Raw genomic sequence first — 17,599 nt, 5'->3', positions numbered from 1 at the left:
TAATTATTTATTAAAAATATTTTCCAGAAAAGTAATTTAAGCATTAATTCAAGAAAATATGATTAAAAACATCTGGAAGGCTTATCCATAGGCTTTTTAATCTGAAAGTTTAGCTTTTATATTAGAATTTAGAAAGATACAATTAGATAATGCCAAGATCAAAGTAAATTATCAGAACAGTTGATTTTTTTTCCTCAAGGCAAGTCTCCTTTTGAGAATTCACTTTGAATTCATATACCTTTCCTTCATTGAAACTGTCCTTTCTTACTTCATTAATAATATCCACTTACTGCACTATAAAACACATACTTCATTTGTACTATTATCTATACTACCTCTCCCTTTAGGAAGGGAGTGTGTTTTAATTTAGGACTCCGTATATACATTAATATAGTTAAAGAATTTGTGGAACTTTTCCAAATTGTCCACTGCACTGGTCAAAACACACTTTTTAAAACCTAAGTGTAAATTTACAATTCACTTTTAGATGAAAATACAGATAGCAAAGAATGAAATAAAAAGCATATGAAAAGATCTCCAAAATTATTATGACTACTAATAAATAGCCATCTTTATCAAGGCAGGTACAGTCATGAGCATAAAATTCAATAACAACATGATGAAATATACAGACACATCTAACCATGCAAGTACATGGACATTTCTATAACAAAACTTTGAACCACACAACTCAAATTGTTTTGTTTTGTTTTGTTTTCTGGTTTGTTTGTGCCGTTCTGATTATTTTAATTGCCTGGTTGATATACTTTAGTTCATATCCCTAATACTACAAGTAGTACATCAACTAACAATGATTAATATTATATGAATATTAACTGTGTACACTCATTATGCATTCTACTGACATTAGAATGTCTCTTTGCATGTTAAATCACTCAGTGTGAGTGCTGTCCAATATATACATGTTGAAAAAAAAAGTGCAAGGAATTTTTTTTTTATTTCAGAGTTTCAAACTCTGTGTGGTAAATAGATTTCCTAATTAAAGTGTTTGATTTTCTGTAGAAAAAAATAAAATGATTGAGCTTTACTAATTTTTGTTTGTATTTTTTAATCCTTTTTTACTCACTATATACATGGCCAAAGATTTCTGGCTGTATTAAATAAAATCACATTAATAGATAGCAATTGAGCATCTACTATATACAAATTACTATAGTAAAAGGGACAGCAGAAATTCTGCACTTTCTATTTATGAGGATTTCTCTAGTCTTTGCAAATTTAAACCATTAATAATTATATGTTAAGTTGAATAAAATTTATAAATGTCACACATGAAAATTACTAAAAATATTTGACTGAATATTTTCAAAATAAAAATATTTCTCTGGGGTTTTACAAAAATCATCTTGGCCATTATACTAACCCTTACTATAAATTGCTATAAATCTTTGCTTTAATAGGACTCTAGAGCCAAAAATTGAAATGTTTTACTCTAACAAATTTTTTTAAACCCTCCAATGATCTTCACTAATGTAAATAACAGAATTTAAAGGTATCATTATTTTAGTTTCCAGACTTTTAAAAATAACTTTTATTTAAATCATCATTTTAAAATGATTAGCATTAATGAGCTTTTTATCAATATCAGTTATCAATGAGCTTCTTATATGCTGAGAAGACCTTTAATTATGTTGCTTAAAAAAATAAATTGTATCACCTATTCAAGCAGAAATTCATTCTGAGCTAATATGCATAAACAGATAGTTGTGACTTTTTTCAAACCCTACAATATGACATCCAAAGTGAAATAGATTTTCAAAAACTATTTTAGTAAATAACATTCAACACACCCAAGTTACTCTAAGGAGTATTTCATTTATCAGAATTGTACTTCAAGTATGCAAAATGACATCATTTACTTTATAAAAAGGTGGTTGACTCCATTGATTCAAAGGGTACTCTAGTATTGGCTTTAACCAAGTTATCTACATCCTGAAGTAGACTCAGGACATTTACGGTTTTTAACATATCATTCTTTTATTTACAATAAAGTATATAACACTCATTACTTTATAAAACAAGAAATTTAGATTTAAAAATATTTGTTTTTAGGAGCACCTAGATGGCTCTGTCGGTTAAGTGTCCAACCCCTGATTTCATCTCAAGTCATGATCTCACAGTTTCTTCAGTTTGAGCACCACACTGTCAATGTGGAGCCTGCTCGAGATTCTTTCTCTCTCTCCCTCTCTCTCTACCCTTCCTCACCTCCCTTTCTCTGAAAATAAAAAAAAAAATAAACTTTTGGGATGCTGGGTGGCTCATTCGGTTAAGAGTCTGGCTCTTGATTTCAGCTTAGGTCATGATTTCATGGTTCATGGGTTCCAGCCCGTATCAGGCTCTGTGCTGACAGTGCAGAGCTTGCTTGGGATTCTCTCTCTCCTTCCCCTCTCTCTGCCCCTCACTGCTACATGCTCTCTCTCTCTCTCTCTCAAAAATAAATAAAAACATTAAAAAACTTATTAATTACAAATATAACGTTTGTTTTTGTTCCCAAGCAAATAAATTGAGCTAAATCACACTTTGCTCTTTATCACAATTGCCTACCAAACATAACTAAGATCACTACATTATCTATTATTCTTTTTAATTATTAGTTTTATTTTTTTATTTTGAAAATCTTTAAAAATGCAAAACACAGAGAAAATATTATAATTAATACATGAACCTTTCACCTCAAACACCTACTGCTCTGCTTTGATAATTTTCAACAACTTTTCAACTTTGTTTTATCTATTCCCTCTTCCATCCATGCATGTTGGCAAAGTATATCCCAGATATCATGTTGTCTCAACCACATGCATCTCTCTAAAGTTTTCTTTAAAAAATAAAACAAAACAAAAATGTTCAATACCCAACAAAATGAAAACATATTTCTATAATAATTTATTCATTTCTCAAATTTCTGATTGACCAAGAAATATACTTTTATAGTGTTTTAAGTTTTTCAAGAAATGTGCCAACAAAGATGTCACATGGCATTTGCTTGTTTTTGTTTTTTTTTTTAAGTTTATTTATCTATTTTGAGAAAGAGTGAGCACAAGCAGGAAAGGGGCAGAGAGAAGGAGAGAAGGAAGGAAGGAGAGAGAGAATCCTAAGCAAGCTCCACACCATCAGCACAGAGCTGCATTTGGGGACAAACTCACAAACTGCAAGGCCATGATCTGAGCATAAATCACGAGTCAGACACTTAACAGATTGAGCCACCCAGGCGCCCCTGCATTTGCCTCTTTAAAGCTACAACACCTCTCCCATTTTTATCATGCACTTTATTTGTTTAAAGAACCAGACCATTATCCTGTAGAATTCCTCACTTCTCATATTTGGTTGCTGGCAATTTCATCATGCTATTTAACATTCACTGTCCCCCACCCCCATCCCAATATTTCCTATAAAATCACAATTTATTAGAAAGAATTGAGTAGAATGAAGTACTTGTGGGCAGGAGTGGTGTTACTATGTACTTCTCCAGGCATTGCATTAAGAGAGACAAAATGTCTAGTTGTTCACTTTTAGGGATGTTAGTGATCAGTGAATTTAGGTATTACCAGTCTAATCTAACACTACAAAATTCTCATTAACAACATATCCTGACAGCCATGCCATGCACATACAGACATTTTCATTATTCTTTAAATGACTGCTTAGTATACCACTGTATATTTAACAAATGTCCTATTGAAGAATATTTGTTATTACAAATATTTTGTAATGAAGAGTTGTTTGCATACATTACTCTATATGTTTCAGTGTTTTAGGATTAAATTTCTAGAAGTTGGATAGTTGAATCTAAAAGCAAATGCATATATAGTTTTGCTAAATACTGACAAATTTCCCTCCAAGAGGGTGTACATTTTCACTGTATGTAATTCTTTTAAGATACATACACATAAATGACAAAATTGTGTATTGTATCTGTATAAAAGTGAGAAAAATCTGCATTTTTTAAAAGAGTATCTGTCAAATCAACTGCTGGAAGAATGTTTTAAAAAATGATTATTCTAAATTCATATTCAAACAAAAAATTTTTAAGTAGCTTCTTTTGATATTAGTCTATAATACAGAGTAATGAAATATAAACACTGTAAAATTTAAAATATAAGCATTGCCTTCTTTTGATAATTTTTAATGTATTATCTATAATATAAAAATAGTGCATAAACAAAAAAATTATAATCTTAGACATTATGTCTAATTCCAAAAAGTTAAAAATAAGGACACTGAAATCCAATCTGTTGATTTTCTCAAATGTATGCAGTAAGACTAAGATTTTAAAGTTTCAGTTTAATGTTATTTCTACTTTAATTTGAAAATGACTACATTAAAGGTGTTAAAAGCAATATTACAAAAGTAAGTAAGAGCTGGTCTTTGTACTCAAATGTCTAAATTTGAATATACAATTAATTCTTATAACTTACTTCAACAGGATTAATTTTTGTATTTGAAGACATGGCGATTTATGCTTTGATATAAACTTAAAGTATTACAAATATAATGGGCTCCCTTCTTAATTCATTCAACATGAATTTATCTCATACTACAATTCTGTGTATTTATGTGTTTATGAGTGTATGTTTGTGGCTGCTATTGGCAGTTATTAATTTTGAGGTCAACTTTATTGTATCAACATTAACCTATGCAGGGGCGCCTGGGTGGCTCAGTCGGTCGGGCGTCCGACTTCAGCTCAGGTCATGATCTCGGGGTCCATGAGTTCGAGCCCCGCATCAGGCTCTGTGCTGACTGCTCAGAGCCTGGAGCGTGTTTCGGATTCTGTGTCTCCCTCTCTCTCTGACCCTGCCCCATTCATGCTCTGTCTCTCTCTGTCTCAAAAATAAATAAACATTAAAAAAAATTAAAAAAAACATTAACCTATGCAATTATTACTGGAGTGGCTAAGATTTTGAAGAGTAAACCTTGATTTGCAAAACTTCCATTTGATTATATAAAATAAATGAAAAATGGGATTATAATTGTTTTTGTTTTCCTTCAGAAAGAGAAAATATTAACTTTTCCATTATGTGTTAAATTATAATTTCCTTCTTTGAAATGTCTTAATAGGTTTTTTCTTATTTTATAATTATCTTCCCACTGGATTTATATTTCATAACAGATTTTAAGATCACCAGAATCATGTGTCTATGGTACCTAGCATGTGCCTTGCACATATAATATACAAAACTGGAGATGGAAAAGACTGAGTGCATCCTAAATAATATGAAGTTTATCAATGAAAGCTAAGTGAGTAGGATCAAAATTGTATGTTATGGTGCATTTAGCACTCACCTGAAGGATGAAGATTCTGTTCCTCTAAAAATTCCAGATCAAGCATTAGATCATCTTCATCCAGTTCACAAGATCCCAAATTATTCAAAACATCCTGAAGAAATAGCAAAATCAATAGTTAGAGACCAAAACACTGAAAAATTGAGGAAATACCCACATACAAATGCCATGAAGAAAAAAAAAATAGAAATGAAAAGTTTTAGCTGAATCCCAGAAATCATTTGACTATCCCATAGGCTTTAACATTATCAGCCCAATAAAAAATTCCAAACATTATTATAAAAATCTTAACTCTCACTAAAACTCCTAAAGAGAATATAAAGGCTTTTCAAATGTATAGAAGTTTGTAAACTGAAACTTAAGATTATTTTTTTATATTTATCTTTCAAATCTGAATAACATTCTTCTGATACATTTAATGAACTGTTTCTCAAACAAATTTGTATACAGTGCCAACCATGAGATATTAATTTAGACCATACTTGGAAGTGAAGATCCAGTTACCATTTCCTAATCATTTGCTTAAGATTGGGAGAAATGAACAGAAGAAATAAATGTCAATAAGATTAAAAATTAATTATTGACTTTCATAATGCTATAAACATTAGAGCTAGATTACATGTTTCTTTTCTTTTCTCCTCTCAGAGGGAAAACAGAAGGGTATATAGAGAAGTTTTGAGGGGAAACAGTGATGTGCAGAGGTAGGAATTCTTGAGGGAGGTACGTATACAGATGAGTAGTGACTATATTAAGAAAAAGCAGTATTAAAAATTAGATTGAAATTTTAAAAAAGTATGTTTTATACTTTTGTACAAATGTACACAATGCTACATGTAGTAAATGACACCACATCTTAGACAACTTTTTCTACTAATTTGAATGATACCATAATTTAAGTTTAAAGAACTAAATACACATTAAGGAAAGCCCAGTTATATTGTCAAATGAACACTGAACACCTTAGTTCTGGGGATTGAAAGTAAGGACACTCTGGCTTTTAAATAAATTACTCTCACTGTAAAGAAAAAAAAAGAATTAAACATCATTAAACTTTAGAATCATGTGTTATCTGTGAATAGAGCACAATAAAGTTTCAAAAGTGATAAATATCCCCAAATACAACTGCTTCTCTCCACAAATGAAAGTTATAAAAACTCATTATTCATTGCATTATGTTGAATTCTATTTTATCTGTATTAATTACAAGGTAACTAGTAATTTAAACTATAAGATAATCAACTGTTTACTGGTAGTTTTATGACATACTGTGGCAGGAATAGTCTACTGAGAATAAGTTACTTATTTATATAGCATCAAAAGATGATATAAGATACAGGCAACAAAAGATAAACTGTCTTCCTCAAAAAATACAAAAGAGAGTATTAAAACAACAAAAGAAGCATAATTCAAGTTGAATGTGGATAAGAAAGGGAGATTTGGTAAAGACACTAGTATTAATGTCTATTAAGCACTATCTAAATGAAGGAATCAATGTGCGAGTCCAGAGTAATTTTGTAAAAAAAAAAAAAAAATTGTTTCATAGTGAAAATGTAGTGCTTTACTAGCTTCAAATTAGTCTAAATAATTTTAGTCTTATATTTTGAATTTCATTGAATAATATTATAGTCTTGTTTCTATCCAAAATTCATATGCTGAAGTACTAAGACCCAGTATCTTACAATGTGACGTGTTTGGACACAGAACCCTTAAAGAAAATATTATAGTTAAATCAGGTTGCATGGATGGGCCCTAATCCAATATGACTAAGTGCTCTTATAAGAAGAGAATATTAGGACTCAGGCAACACAAACAGAAGGACAATCATGTGAGGACACAAGAGGGAACCATCTGTAGGCCAAGGAGAGAGAATTCAGGAGAAAACAAATCTGCCTACCCTGTGATCTTGGATTTTCATCCTACAGAAATGGTAAGAAAGTAATTTTCTATTGTTTAAGCCACCTAAAAACACCACCTCTGTGGTATTTTGTTATGGCAGCCCCAGCAAACCAATACTGCCAACAACATTTAGAAAACAATGAAAGTTGGAACAAAGAAAGAAAAGAAAGAAATGAGTGCCTTATAGATGACTGTCACCTTTTTGTTGTTGTTACACCCAGTAAGGACTGGCGTAACAGTAGGGCTCTATGGTTTGCACAGCATTTCCCTCTTCTACTTGGAACTGCACTGCCCAACCCGCATAGCTAGGGTACCAGAAGAAGGTACCAGGTGTTTACATGAGTCAAACTCCTGTCTCTGGTGGATGATCAAAGATGGGACATCATAACCAAACTTACTGACAATTTTACTGTACAAATGAGAAAAGTTTCTGTTTGGTGATAGATATCGCAAGTAGCAAAATGATGTCATCACAGAGGCTTTGGGATTCATTATATAGCTATGACCATTCTAAGTCTACTTGAAAATTTTTAAAAATGTCATAGTAGCAGGTATTCTAGCTCCTGGTTCTAGGAATTCCAGAGGTCCAAAGGCATACGTGATCTTTTCAAGGTTGAATTTTAAATTTTGAATTTTGAGGAGTGCCTGGATGGCTCAGTCAGTTAAGTGTCTGTCTTCAGCTCAGGTTATGATCTCACTGTCTGTGAGTTTGATCCCCGTGTCAGGCTCTGTGCTGCCAGCTTGGAGCCTGGAGTCTGCTTTAGATTCTGTGTCTCCCTCTCTGCCCCTCCTCCACTCGTGCTTTGTCTCTCCCTCTCTCTCTCAATCTCTCTCTCAAAAATAAACATTAAAAAAAAATTAAACTTTGAAAGTTAATACATCCATCAAAAGTTTGACAAATAAATTTTTTAAAGAAGTGTTTTTTTGTTTCTGGTTTTGTTTTTTTTTTAACAAGAAAGTATTTTTAAAAATTTTTAAATGTTTTATTTTTGACAGAAAGAGAGAGAGACAGTGTGAGCAGGGTAGGGGCAGAGAGAGAGACACACACAGAATCTGAAGCAGGTTCCAGACTCTGAGCTGTCAGTACAGAGCCTGTTTCTGGGCTCGAACTCAGGAACCGTGAGATCATGACCTGAGCCAAAGTCGGACGCTTAACAAACTGAGCCACAAGGAAATATTTAAAAACCCTGTCCTACATTTAAGAAAGTAACACCAAGAAACAGGCACCCCCACAAGGAAATATTTAAAAACCCTGTCCTACATTTAAGAAAGTAACACCAAGAAACTGAACAAATAAAATTTGGAAAACTTAACTGCATTGTTCCAATTTTATTCACATTTTGTAAGTGACCCTTGACATTTGGACTAGGATGGGTCTATTTGCCACCAATCTAGATGAATTGCTCTTAAATCTCCTAATTCTAAATAGCCTTGCATTGATATCTTGCTTACAAAGCACTCCTGTTAATGTAGTGGAGTCTTTGAAGCTGGTAAAATCTCATAATCAAAGAAGAGAAAATGCAGCAACATGATATGTTTGAGAAGAAAATCAATGTGAATTCATAAACCTAAAAATAATATGTTTTCCTGATTTCTCCTTAAAAGAGACCAACCACAGCAGCAATACTTTTGCCCCCAGCCAGCACTTACAGGCAAACCAGATACTCACTGCTCAGTATCCACCAACAAAGAACCAGGGCTCCTTAGGTATTAAGGAAAGGGGAAAAAAGGAAAGAAAAATATAGAATAATTCTGTTTCATTCTTTTGTTGCCAGAAAACAAGTTTTATCTAACCAAAAAAAAAGTCAGAGGCAGTTTTGAAAGGCTAAGGAAAGCAATCTAAACGGCTTCTCCCTGGCTAATCTCTGACATATGAACATGAAAATATATATATGTGGCTCAATTAAACAGCTTGAATCTGTTGAAGGTTAAGAGTTCATAATACTTAAACAGAATTGTTGATATGAGGGGCATAACGAGGCACTCATACTGGGTTAAATTTTAAGTAAGTGATGAATCACTAAATTCCACTACTGAAACTAGTATTACACTATATGTTAGCTAACTGGAATTTAAATTAAAACCTGACCAGAAATAAATAAATAAATAAACAAACAAACAAATAAATAAATAAAAGATAAAAACGGAGAGGGAGGCAAACCATATGAGACTCTTAAATACAGAGAACAAACTGCAGAATGCTAGAGGGAGGTGGGTGGGGGGATGGGTTAAATGGGTGATGAGCATTAAGGAGGGCACGTTTAGGATGAGCACTAGGTGTCATATGTAAGAGATAAACCACTGGGTTCTACTCCTGAATTCAAGACTACACTGTATATTAACTAACTTGAAGTTAAATTAAATATATATATATATATATAATATTTATATACATATATATAATATAAATATAAATTTTTTATAAAATATAAAAATTATATATAGAGAGAGAGACACTTGAAACATTTTTTTAAAAAGTTGCTCATAATATACACAAAAGGTACATACAGAGAAAAGTATCTTTAATTTCTATTGTCTTCAATAAATAGTTAATATACAGGTATTTTGTTTTTCTGATTATATGTATGTTTATAATAAGACATGTATTTCTTTCCATTAGTGAAAGGAAAGACCCGCAAACATCAAAGTAGTAACATCAAAATTCTGTACCAGAAACAGAAAAGATTGATCACCACTTATGGTCACACATAATAACCAAGTGGAAAAGAAGTCCAGCAGTTAATTAACACTAGTGATCATACCCCACATCTAACAGAGCAGAACTGTGTGTTTGAAACATGCGATAAATTAGTGGAATAAACAGAAGTGGTAACTAAGCAGAAATAGTCTCGCATCTCCTAAAAGATAAAAAGTTAGGTAGCTCTACATAACGAAGATATACTAATGAAAGTGCATGAGTTTTTAATAACATTCATACACCAGACCTATATATCATAATAACAGGGAAATTGTTTTGTAGCACAAGCAGTTTGGACTTAAAAAACAAATCATTTTGTGAAGAAACACCAATATTGCACAAAATTAAAAACTAGGCTTGAACTCTAAATAAAGGCATAAGGGCATAAAACAAGTAGATTTTAATTGTAAAAAGAAAGTCCAACCTGATGGCTAATATCCTTATTTGAACCATCTCTGAATATACAGCAAATTCCAATGCAATGACTAGACAAAAAATTTTCTAATAAAAAACCCAGAATTTGTAAATCTAAGAGATAACTTTCTTTTTCTTCTAATTCTAGCATGGTTACTGAATCTTAGGAAAGCTTCCGATATCTTTGAAATAGTCTCAGATATCTTTGAAATCCTAGGGAAATAGGAAAATTTCCACATCAGCAACGTAAAAGAAGAAAAAAAGATATCCCTAGTATTAGCACACTAGTAACCAGTTTAAAGATAAGCATATGACAGGCTTTGGGATTATTGTAATATGTATGTGTGTGTGTGTGTGCGCGCGTGTGTGTGTGTATATATATATATATATACATATATATATATATATATATATATATTTTTTTTTTTTTTAAGTGGCTAAAGCATTTAAGATAAATTGTCATGTTTGGGACCCCTGGGTGGCTCAGTTGGTTAAGCGTCCAACTTCAGCTCAGGTCATGATCTCACAGTCTGTGTGTGAGTTCAAGCCCCGCGTCAGGGCTTTTTTTTAAAAAAGATAAATTGTCATGTTAGATTTGGTATTTTAATAACTCATCAGGAAGAATTATATAAAATTTAAACCAGTGTTAAAAGGCCATGGAAAATGTAATTTAATCCATAGTCTATTTTATTGGTATGTAACATTCATGTGGGTAGTTTGAAAAGAATTGATTGTTTAATTGCAATAAAATACTAATTATTTATTAAATTCACAATATTAATAAACTGGATATTAAATCAAGCACAATTACTACTAGGTATTCTCTAAATAGACATTTAAAAATCGATCAATAGCACTGATTACTCAGGTAATCTGCCAAATGACTTTGACCCATTAAAAGTAAACTAAAAAATGTTTAAGGAAGTAATTCAAAAATTAATCTTCTAAACCCTAGGGATATAACAACGAACCGAACAGAGCATAGTTTCTTTCCTCATAGACCTTACAGATAACGGTATTCTAGTAAAGAATACCATTTTTTTAAATAAATAAAGTAGGTTTTTTTTTTTTTAATACATCAATCTCCTGTGTTTGGTTAGTGTGAAGCAATTCTCTAGAGCCTTGTTGCTATTGGCTGAAATACTAAAATTGAATTTTCAAAGTTACTAAGTTGAAAAAACAAGCTGTGATCATACATTAATATGAAACCAATCCATTAAACACACTCTAAAATAATCCTTTAGCATTACTTTATTGCAATAAAGATAATAATTATGATCCTGCTAAAAATAAAGCTGAGACATGTCACTACACAAGGAAGCACTGCTTTAAAAAGAAAGAATTCCATCAAAGGAGATTATTAAATTATTAACACATTCTTTAATTGTGGCATTATGAAGATGTCATTAATTGCATGTTTATACTGCTGTATTTTAGTCAAAGGATTATCCAAATAGGCTTAAGTTCTCTAAAGTTGCAAGATGCAAGATATGGCACCCTGGACTGGACTTTCATAGCTGTTTACAAAATATGTAATTGACATAGAACTGCTCTGATCATTACTTGATCTAAAAGTGAAGAGATAACTATGCAAATTAAAAAGGCATTGTTAATCTGGTATGCATTCTTCTTTTAATCATCTTCCATTATAAGCAGCATTGTCTAGAATATACATATAATTCTCCAATATTCTAATCATAGAAGTTTCCCAATATTAACCAAAAGGAAAATATTATTTTATTATAAAAAATGTACGATGTAACAATTGTAGAAGGCCTCAGTCAAATTTCCCTGTGTGAACCTAGTAATACATTTTGAGATTTGCCTTACAATTAATTATATTTGCATTTATTCAGCAAAAATGATTAGAGCCACTAACTTCGCAAGTGTCTTTAAATAATTCCTATTATCCCCAAAAGATAAATCACACAAGTTATAAAAAAAATGAGAAGTATAAAAGTGGTGAGGTACACACATCATCAAAAACAGGCATCAGAATAGGATGGGTACTCATAATTTTATGAGTTAAGCACTTACATATGCACATCTATATATGCAATGAAAACGAAAAGAAAATACACTAATACATGCGTATGTTTTCAACAATATGATTCCACTATTTTCTCGAAAGAGAAATTAACACAATAATATTCTATAACTCCTGCTCTGAGGATAGTTATTTGATTTTGATTTTTCTGATTGAGTAAAGAAAGCACACTCAATCATTATGATAGAATTACCTTCACCTTTCAACACAGCAGCTGTGAAATATTTCTAAACACAGCTTGCTCTTTGTTAGGTATAGTTTTACTGTATGAATTTATGTAGTTCAAAATATATTTTAATAAATATTTTCAAAAATGTCTTAATTCTATCAACACTTATTCATAAGACTTCCCATAAGTCCAAAGACATACATTTCGCAAATGCGAATAGTCATCTTATGAATTCATTAAAATATATATGGTCATTATACATATGTGCAAAGAATAATATTGTATTTTGATTAACGTGTTTTTTTGTATTTAAATATGAAATATTTAACAAAATGAGATTCTTTTATTTTTCAGAGCAGAGGAGGGGCAAAGGGGGAGAGGGAGGGAGGGAGGGAGGGAGGGAGAGGGCGAGGGAGAGGGAGGGAGAGGGAGAGAGAGAGAGAGAGGGAGAGAGAGAGAGAGAGAGAGAGAGAATGAATCTCAAGCAGGCTTCACGCTCAGTGCAGAGCCCAACTCGGGGCTTGCACCACCCTGCAATCACGACCTGAGCTGAAATCAAGAGTCTGATGCTCAACTGACTGAGCTACCCAGGTGCCCCAGCAAAATGAGATTCTTAAAGTTCTGCCCAGAGTTGCTAATTTTTCCCTTTATATTAATATAACAATGATATAAGTGCTAAAATAAAACAAATATGCTAAAATATTTCATATTTCAATATTTTTAGGAAATTTAACATTTATACAGATTCATGTAACCATAGATTTTATGAATCTTAAGCCAATATCTGAATTCACACAAAATTTTAATCTATGCAAGGAAATAAAGTTAATTTCATTATTAAGGAATAAAATAGGAAACTAGAAAGTGTAGATATATTACATAATTATCAAACTTCATAACTCAAAATTAAAACATAATAATTGCTGTTAAGTTTTAAAATGGGTGTTTTTACAAATAACAAACTAATGGCCACCAGAGGGAAGGGGGGGTGAGGTGATGGGCAAAATGAGTGAAGAGGAGTGAGAGACACAGGCTTCCAGTTGTGGAATGAGTAAGTCACAGGAATAAAAGGCACAGCATAGGGAACATAAGCAGTAGTACTTTGATAGTGTTGTACTGTGACAGAGAGTAGCTACACTTGTGGTAATATATATATTACATATTACATATATATTACATATTACATATATATATATATTACAGCATAATATATAGATAAATTGAATCACTATATTTTACACCTGAAATGAATGTAACATTGTATCTCAACTGCACTCAATTGAAAAATTAAAATTTAAAAGTTAAGATGCATATTTTTCCTTAGCATCATTTAAAATAAGAAGGGAAAAATAGTATCTTTTGGGGTTCTGTTTTCATGACAAATTAGGCCCAATGTCACAGATGCCATCTCCTAGATTCTAAACCTGACTATATCAGTTTGTTCCATTATCAATAAAGTAACACAAATAGTGTTTATCAAGTAGTCTTATCTCCAACGAAAGCAACATTTGTATGCTTGCAGTATAAATGTAGTATAAAATACTCCAATTATACCATGTGTAACTGACTAGAGATGAACATGGTAACGTGAAAGAGAATGCTCTAATAATTAGAATGCTTGAAATCCTAATATCTAAAAATAATTTTTTGAGTTTATTTATTTTAAGAGACAGAGTGAGCATGGTGAGGGGCAGAGACAGAGAGAGAGAATCCCCAGTAGGCTCTGCACTGTCATCATGGAGCCTGATGCGGGCTCGAACTGACGAGCCACGAGATCGTGACCCCAGCTGAAACCCAAATTTAGACGCTTAACCAACTGAGCCACCCAGGTGCCCCTGAAATTCTCATATTTATATACATATATTATAGACAGAGATAATTATTTCTAGCCTTCATTCTTATTTGTGTAATAGGGGAATTGAGCATTTCAAAGTCATGAAGTATACTATATTATCTTGTAATTGGTGTCCCTGTCAACTTTTTGCCAAGGACCATTACAATTCTTCAATTTTCACTACACACTTCTCTGAGATTATCCTTATGAAAGCATTCATTTTTATATATCTCTCCTTATCTAACACAGAAAAAGATATCAATGGTATGCGTCTATAGAATAAATACTAATTATTATCATTCGAAACCCCATAATATGATCCCTATCTACCTCTCCAAAATTGCTTCCTGCAAGCTTACTACAACCAATCACATTTCTTCTTTTATGAAAATGCCATTTACATTTCTTTCATTGCACGGAATATATCCTCTGAATATATGCCTGAAGAACAAATACAAGGTAACGTATCTATATTATATCACAGGCATTTTTTACAACACTACTTTTAATATGTACTAAAAATGTTTCTTGACAGGAATATTTACTGATAGGAAAGTTTAAAAACCTTTCTCTAAAAAAACTCCCTTTATGTGCAATGTGTACTGGTTCTCGTGAAACACAAACTCACAAACTGTACCCACACTAAGCAGAGTGCTTTTCCCAAGGAAATAATATGGAGAACTCATTGTACTTCCTGCTGGAGAAAAACATACAGGACTGCCTCATTCTTTGTGCTACATAGTTTTAAAAAAAAACAAAACCATTAGTTGTTTTAAGGAAAATATGTTATCCAGAAAAAGCATTCATGTATAATACAGAGGAATGCTTAAGGACTCTTAATTACTAGGCCTACACTAGTTTAGTTGTTTTAGAATTTTTAAGGTGTGAGCTTTTTTTTTTAAGGTGTCATTTTAGTCTCACTGAAAATACATATTTTTTACCATTATCAGTGGTTCTGAAAATTGTAGGAGATTCCCATCATTCCACTATTCCAATACGCTGAATTAGAATTTGCCAAAGAAAATCTAATACGTAAATTTGTTAAACCACTGACCACAATGTTAACCACAGAACAAAATCAATACATTCCAGATGAGGATAACTGTTCCAGAGAAAAATTAGGTAATTTTAGATATAGATAGTTTTTCTATAATTTAAGTCTTAGGTTTTATTCTAGGTTTATCTTTATATGTATGTAAGATACTATAAAATTGATAAATATATTACTGATTCATAAATTAAGAATTATAATAATTTTATTTATGAAACAGGAATCAAAGATATCCAATGATACTTGTATCAAACTTGTGCCAAATAACACAGTACAGTGGGAAATCCAAATTACTGGGGTCAATAAACCTGATTCTGAACCCTGATCCAGCACCAAACTAGCTCTGTGAACCGAAGCAAATCATAACCTCTTTGATGCCCTTCCATGAGATGATTAGAATAGTTATTCTCTGTAATTCCACACAATTTCAAATGTTAAAATCTGTAAGACAACTGGGAGCTTCTTTCCCACGATCATATACTATAGAGAATCAAACAAACTGCAAAGTCTATGGGCACATTCCCCAAAGCTGCTCTTACTTCTGACAGCAACAGAAAGTTTGGAATGTTTCCAAAACACCCTCAAGTACAATAATTCACTGGAAAGCCTCACAGAATTCACTGAAAGCTACGTTCACAATTAGGATTTGTAACAGGGAAAGAGTCCAGGCCTAAAATCAGGCAAAGGAAGAGGTGTGTAGAGTCTGGGAGGGTTCCAAATGCAAAGCTTCCCTCATACACGTGAAGTATTACTCTCCCAGTATCGATACGTCACAATGCACAGCAAGTATTGCCAACAAGAGAAACTCACTCAAGCTTCAGTGTCCAGAGTTAACTGGACTTCATTATATAGGTATAATTAATTGACTGACTACATGCTTGATCTATCCTCCAGGTTATCTGGTATCAAATGACCTGAAATTTCTAAATTATTTGATAAGTCTTTCTAGCATGGCCAGCCTCATATGATATGCCAGTTATGTTCAGTCCCATTTAAGACCTGGTGTGGCCAGCTCCCCACTCTAAGTAAATATAATACAATGAAGTATGATATAGGCTGCCCCTAATAAGCTAAGGGCAAAAGCCACACTTCTTTTTGGGAAAGGCTCAATTCTTCATCACACATATACTATGTTTCCATAGACAGGGCGTGGCTAGTGAACTAATTTTGTCTTAAATGGCTGGGCCTAAATAAAAAAAGAAACATGTCATATAATGTTTTCTTAGATTCTAGAGCCATATCTGCAGGTGGAAAAATATCAAAGTGAGTTGTTTTTATTATTTTTTTACTGTTCATTTATTTGAGAAAGAGAGGCAGAGACAGACCAGGAGTAGGGGAGGGGTAGAGAGAGAGGGAGACACAGAATCAGAAGCAGGTTCCAGGCTCTGAGCTGTCAGTACCCAGCCCAACGTGGGGCTCGAACCCATGAGCCCTGAGATCATGATTGAGCCAAAGTCGGATGCTTAACTGACTGAGCCACCCAGGCACCCCTGAGTTTTGTTTTGTTTTTTTTTATATCAATGTTTACTTTTTAATAACAAACTAGTTATTCACAAATACAATATATATGGAAATACTGTATGTGTTGTCTGAGATAAAGACTTATTGGTTATCTTCTTCTACTTACCCCCAAATTTTCCATATTGGACTCATCATTCTGGTAACAAAAATTTATTTATTTCCTTATTTAACAATATTTATTGAAGGTTTACCAGGTGCACTAAATTTTGAACAATAGGAGAGAAAAGTTTCCTAATCTAGACAGTAAATATATTAGCAAATACATAAGATAATTTGAGCTACTGATAAATGCTATTTAAAAAAAATACTAATATAATATTCACTTGTTATGGGAGGCAGCTACTTTACATAAGGTAGGCAGGGAAGGCCCTTCTAAAGGTGTCATTAGGGCTGAGTCATGAATAATAAGCAGCCATATGAAAACCCCAGAGGGAAAGCATTCCTAACAGAAGAAATAATATATGCAAATCATCGAAGGTGGGTGTGAGCTAGTATGTTAGAGCAGACAGAAGGCTAGAATGGTTTGAGCGGAGAAGACAGGTGAGGGCATCACAACAGATTAGCAGTCTGGGTCATCTGTTAATACCTTTCAGGCAAGTGAGGAACGTTTACGTCATTGGAGACTGACATGCTTAAATATACATTTTAGGAAAATCATTCTGACTGAC

At 32.5% G+C, this 17,599-nt stretch overlaps 1 protein-coding gene and 1 long non-coding RNA gene across 4 annotated transcripts in view; one reads left to right on the top strand and one right to left on the bottom strand.

Moving 5' to 3' along the window:
• The window catches only part of LOC125923682 (uncharacterized), a 1,073,698-nt gene that overhangs the window by 294,829 nt on the left and 761,270 nt on the right, over positions 1 to 17,599 (top strand). The gene's annotated exons all lie outside the window — the stretch shown is intronic.
• The window catches only part of CCSER1 (coiled-coil serine rich protein 1), an 843,785-nt gene that overhangs the window by 605,835 nt on the left and 220,351 nt on the right, over positions 1 to 17,599 (bottom strand). For all 3 annotated transcript variants that reach the window (XM_049632119.1, XM_049632120.1, XM_049632121.1), the window contains exon 4: positions 5,302 to 5,395. In XM_049632119.1, the coding sequence (XP_049488076.1) occupies positions 5,302 to 5,395 (94 nt within the window). The remainder of the gene's footprint in view (positions 1 to 5,301; positions 5,396 to 17,599) is intronic.

The sequence above is a fragment of the Panthera uncia genome, chromosome B1 (genome assembly GCF_023721935.1).
Source record: "Panthera uncia isolate 11264 chromosome B1, Puncia_PCG_1.0, whole genome shotgun sequence".
NCBI classification, from domain to species: domain Eukaryota; kingdom Metazoa; phylum Chordata; class Mammalia; order Carnivora; family Felidae; genus Panthera; species Panthera uncia.
This window is presented reverse-complemented; position numbering and strand designations above follow the sequence as displayed.